The sequence below is a fragment of the Melospiza georgiana genome, unplaced genomic scaffold (assembly GCF_028018845.1).
Source record: "Melospiza georgiana isolate bMelGeo1 unplaced genomic scaffold, bMelGeo1.pri scaffold_29, whole genome shotgun sequence".
NCBI lineage: Eukaryota > Metazoa > Chordata > Aves > Passeriformes > Passerellidae > Melospiza > Melospiza georgiana.
The window spans coordinates 6,439,564-6,445,366 of NW_026652215.1; the positions used below are offsets into that span (position 1 = coordinate 6,439,564).

At 49.5% G+C, this 5,803-nt stretch overlaps 1 protein-coding gene across 1 annotated transcript; it reads left to right on the forward strand.

Annotated features, from left to right (window-relative positions):
• The first annotated feature begins 550 nt into the window (after positions 1-550).
• LOC131096408 (olfactory receptor 14J1-like) lies at positions 551-1,474 on the forward strand. Its single transcript, XM_058044746.1, has one exon. It carries the CDS (start codon positions 551-553, stop codon positions 1,472-1,474), a length of 924 nt encoding a protein of 307 aa, XP_057900729.1.
• Positions 1,475-5,803: the final 4,329 nt, after the last annotated feature.

A 5,803-nucleotide genomic window follows, 5' to 3' on the forward strand; every position in this document is an offset into this window, starting at 1 on the left:
GCTAGGAGCTTCAATCCAGGGTGCAAACCTGTCCTAGAGCATCTCTGAGTTGTAAGATTGATGGGGAAAGGCAGAGGTGTTGTGACACTGAAAATGCTGTTGGGTTGGTGAAATGAGCATCGTGAGTCCTTGGCTAAAAATGTGGAACTGGGCTGTGGTGGATCCATCTGCTCTCAGCAAAGATCACATTATCTTTACAAAAAACTTAGGAATGAGCATATCCTCCATTTAGGAAAAGAGAAAGCCGAGATAAACTCAAAACACAATCAACTGTGACCATCTCCCTCCAGTCTCCACTCATTCACGTGCCTCAGGGAACTCACTCTGTTATACCAAGGGCATGCTAAGGGTTTCTGATATCCTAGAATAGCAGGAGAGACATGGGGGCAGCTTCAAAAGAAAACCTCAGAACTCTGAAACAGAGAAGCAGGTACGTGTGTGTTACAGAGGAGGGTGTATGGGAAATGGCTTTGATTTTGCTTACAGGTATCTCTTATAACTCTTCACTGTCCTTTATCCATGAGCAGGTCCCCATGTGCAGCCCCAGCAAATGTCCAACAGCAGCTCCATCAGGCACTTCCTCCTGCTGGCATTGGCAGACACGCGGCAGCTGCAGCTCCTGCACTTCTGCCTCTTGCTGGGCATCTCCCTGGCTGCCCTCCTGGGCAACGGCCTCATCATCAGCGCCGTAGCCTGCGGCCACCACCTGCACACACCCATGTTCTTCTTCCTGCTCAACCTGGCCCTCAGCGACCTGGGCTCCATCTGCACCACTGTCCCCAAAGCCATGCACAATTCCCTCTGGGACACCAGGGACATCTCCTACACTGGATGTGCTGCTCAGCTCTTTTTCTTTCTGTTCTTCATCTCAGCAGAGCTTTTCCTCCTGACCATCATGTGCTATGACCGCTACGTGTCCATCTGCAAACCCCTGCACTATGGGACCCTCCTGGGCAGCAGAGCTTGTGCCCACATGGCAGCAGCTGCCTGGGCCAGTGCCTTTCTCAATGCTCTCATGCACACAGCCAATACATTTTCCCTGCCCCTGTGCCATGGCAATGTCCTGGGCCAATTCTTCTGTGAAATCCCACAGATCCTCAAGCTCTCCTGCTCACACTCCAACTTTAAACAACTGGGGCTCATTGCTGTTAGTGCATTTTTAGGACTTGGATGTTTTGTGTTCATTGTTTTCTCCTATGTGCAGATCTTCAGGGCCGTGCTGAGGATCCCCTCTGAGCAGGGACGGCACAAAGCCTTTTCCACCTGCCTCCCTCACCTGGCTGTGCTCTCTCTGTTCCTCAGCACTCTAATCTTTGCTCACTTGAAGCCCCCCTCCATGTCCTTCCCATCCCTGGATCTGGCCCTGTCAGTTCTGTACTCAGTGGTGCCTCCAGCCCTGAACCCCCTCATCTACAGCCTGAGGAACCAGGAGCTCAAGGCTGAAGTGTGGAGACTGATGAGTGGATGCTTTTAGAAACATTAAACTGCAGGCCAGTGTTTGCAAATCACTTGTAATAAAAGTAATTTTGAATATTTCTTGTTGGTTTGGTTGTGGGTTTTTTCCCCCTTTATAAGGTTTTTTATATTGTCCATAATAAATATCAGTGTTTGGGCCTTTTCTCATTTTGTTTCTCTCCACCTTCCCTGAGCCCACAGACTGTGTGAACGAGGGGCTGTGCTCCTGGTGGCTTTAAATGAACTAAAGGATCTCCCAGAAGAGTTTTCTGCAGAGATGCCCTTTTGTTGCCTTCTGTGGAGCTGCAGCAGCAATGTCTGTGTGCAGAGCTGGGGCAGATCAGTGCTGGCCCAGCAGCTGTGCCCAGCAGCAGCAGCAGCCCTTGGTGTTGCCAATGCTGCTGCCGTGGCCCTGCCCCACTGCCCTGGTGGCCCTGGTGTTGCTGCAGGGCCTGAGTGCTCTCAGGGCCGGGCACAGCCCTGGGGGTGGCAGTGCCGGGGCTGCAGCAGGGACAGGCCATGGGCACTGCAGGGGCAGCACTGACGCCTCAGGCCAGGCCCTGGGGGCTCCAGGCTCCTTGCCCAGGCTCTCTCAAGAACACACCCAGGCCAATGCTCAGCACAGAAAAGCCCCGTGAGCAGCCCCAGGCTGGCCGTGGGCAGGCAGGGGACAAACAGCATGGCTGGGGCTCTGCAAGGGCCCGGGGGAGACGGGAAGGAACAGCAGAGCAGGGGCTGATCCATCCCCAGTGCGCTGCACAGCCCAAGGCAGCGTCCCAGAGCGTCCTGATGGAGCTGCCAACAACATCCCCCTCTGCAGCCCTGGCCTCTCCCCCAGCTCACACAGGTGCCCCATCCTTGCAGGCACAGACACAGCAGCACTGGCTCAGCAGCCCCTGTCTGCATTGCACAGAGAAGGGGGAGCACCCCCATGCTGCTGGTGTGGGGACATGAACCTGAGGGAGAACAAATGCCATCAGCCCTTGGGGCCAGCAAGGGCTGGGGGACACCAGGGAAACCACTCAGCTTTGTCCTGGCCTCTGCACTCAGCCAGAAAGTTTGTTCCCATCAGCTGGGAGTTTCCTGGGCCACTGCAGACACTGTTGCTCAGAGACAGGGCTGCCTGGAAGCCACCCCCAAACTGCCCTGAGCATTTCCTCTGCTTCGCATTTGCTTTCTTTACTCTTTCTGATACAAATTTCTTCTAATTCCCCACCCCAGGGGACCTAGAACTAGTCACAGCACTTGAGGTGCTGCCCAAGCAGTGCCCAGCACAGGGGAAGAATCCCTGCCCTGCTCCTGCTGGCCACACCATTCCTGATGCAGGCCAGGAGCCATTGGCCTTCTTGGCCACCTGGGCACACTGCTGCCTCATGTCCAGCCTGCTGTCCATCAGTCCCTGCAGGTCCCTTTCTGCCTGGCTGCTCTCCGGCCACTCTGTCCCCAGCCTGTAGTGCTGCAGGTGTTGTTGTGGCCAAAGTGCAGGACCCGGTACTTGGACTTGTTAAACCTCACCTTGTTGGATTTGGGCCCTGGATCCAGCCTGTCCAGGGCCCTGTGCAGAACCCTCCTACCTCCATCCTCCATCAGATCCAAACTCACACCCAGTTTGGTGTCATCTGCAGATTTGCTGGTGTTGGACACAATCCCCTCATCCAGACCATTCCATGCAGACATTGGAATCCACGCTGGCTGGCTCTGATCCCTCGGCCATCCTGTGGGTGCCCTGTGATGGCACTCAGGGTGATCTGTTCCGTAACCTTCCCGGACACCCAGGTCAGGCTGACAGGCCTGGAGTTCCCCAGATCCTCCTTCCCACCTTTCTTGGGGATGGGCTCACAATGGCACCTCCAGCCCTCTGGGACCTCCCTGCTGAGACAGCACTGATGGTAAATGATGGAGAGCAGCTTGGGGAGCTCATCCACCAGCTCCCACATTCCCCTGGGATGGATCCCATCTCCTCCCATAGCCACCTGTGGTCACCAGCTGCTTCCTCCTGGATTCCAGGGGGCTGTTCTGCTCCATGTGCCCATCCACCAGCTCAGAAGAACACTTGTCTTGAGGACTTATTCTTGACTTATTCTTGAAAACTGAGGCAAAGAATGGGTTAAGTACCTCAGGCTTTCCCTCATATTTGGTAACCACATCTCCCATAATAATGAATGGAAATTGTCCTTGATGCCGAATTTTGCCCCAAAATGCAAGAATAACTGCTTAAGAGACTCAGCCTAAGTCAGATAAGCAGGAGGTATTTTATTGCGACGCGTCGGAGAAATCACAAAATAGATTTCTGAGTTTCCCGTAACAAAACAAGCTTTTATACAGTTTTGAATATAGGATTACATCAGATCATATACATCATCATTTCTTTGCATGCATATTCATAGGGGGTGTGGTGTAGGCGGAGCGTGGGCGGGGACACTTCTTTTGAGGATCATCTTGGTGGTCGTTCCGGTTGCCTTCATCATGGGCTAGGGTCTCCTGATGAGTCTTCCTCTTTAAACTTTTGAACTCCTCTCCTAATTTGGTCAATTCCCGGTGTACTTGGCTTGGTCTCTATGGCTTGGCAAAGTCCTTAGGGTCAGTTTGACACTGTTGGCTCTGAACATGCTTAGCCCATCAGTTCTTCCTAACCCTATCTCTTTCCTGTCATAGTGTTCTATGCTTTAGCTGATTAATTACTCTATGTGTTTCCTAACATTATGCCTCCCTCAAATGCCTCACATTCTATGTTTTAACTCATGATTTCTTGAAGACTATCTGTTTTGGGGCTTCATTCCCCCCCCTTTTTCTTATAACTTACGAATTCTTTCGTCAAGTTCTGACCCTATAGGCCGCTGATGTGCTCGTACCATAGCCCAAACCATTTGGGTCCTTTTCATTATGACTCTTAGTTTCCACCACATACAAATATTTGTGAAAGTTAATAGTAACAGAACTACTATTACTATTAGCATTGGGTGCACCAGGTAGTGGAAGACCTGTGTAGCTGTTGGGGAGTATCCTGTAAAGATATCCCACCAATGATGCTGGCCCACTTGTTCTACTTCAGTCAGGACATTTTTTATCTTTTCTGAATTATGTTCCACCTGCCATACCATTCGTTTAGTTGTTTGATTTACCTTTTGCACCAATTCCTTTACTTTGGGATGTGCGAGCATTGCTTTAAGAATCTTGACGTCCATCCCTATTTGTAATTTCGGTATTTCTTGATATAGGTTGAAATCTGCGTTAATTAGCTGTTGGGTAATTATTGGGACAGTGTAATGAAAATCACAACCTACGATTTTGGTAAAGTTACATACACAGAAGTTAATATTGTTAGTCTCTTCTTGGCAATTATCTATAGTGACGTTGTCACAAGCTGTCCTTACACAAGCACACCCATTTCCTATATAGTAAACTTGTGATTTTGTTCTATCATGCGGAAGCATTTCTAAGGTACATACACTATTTTCAGCATCTAAGCATAAATCTTCGGCTTCTACTACAGCATTTTTGCAAACATAGCCTAATTGTCCTCTGGGAATACATGCCTCTGTGCTAACCGATTGCCACCTATTTTTGGTGTAATCATAACTGGCCCAGACGTTATGGTCTATTGGCCTGACAATGACATCTTGATGTATTGTCCCTAGAGTGAGGATAGGAAAGATAGCTCTCTCCTCTGCCGCACTAATGGTGAGGACATAAGCTTCAATGTGTTCTTGTTGAGGTTCATAAGTGAAGTTCACTAATTGCCACCAAGCCTGGTGGTCCCTCTCAAATTGTGTAGTATGATTGTCCTTTAATATTGTTTCCCTTATTTCTTGAGGTAATATACCTGACGTTCCTTCTCTCATTATTTCTGCCGCTACTGATTGTACCCATTGTTGCGTCTGAGAGCATTGGATAGCGAGTGCAATGTCTCTGCTAAGTTCCCCTGTGTAGTCAGCGAGCTTTACAAAATCTTCTGCAGTATGGTTTGCTACCATGGTTAGTAATTTCACCACTAGCGATTGTGTTTCAGCTAATGTAAGCATGGATGAACTGAGGGGCATCTTAAGCTTTCCTAAATTCGACGTGACGGTACTTAATTTGTTTACTAATACCTCTTGATCTATTGTATTTACTATACCAAATCCGGTGCCAATCCACCCACTTAGATCTCTTTTTGCTCTTCTGTGATGAGACCTCGTCGATAGCCATGCATTCCATCCCTTAAGGCTTTGCTGTATAAATGGTCGACAATCCTTTTGCAAGTACGTAATATCGGTGTGAATGTTCATCTGCACCTTTTTCAGGGAATAAGTGGGGTCCAACAATAATTTTAATTCGTTAGATTTTCTTATCACCTGAGGCCCTATAA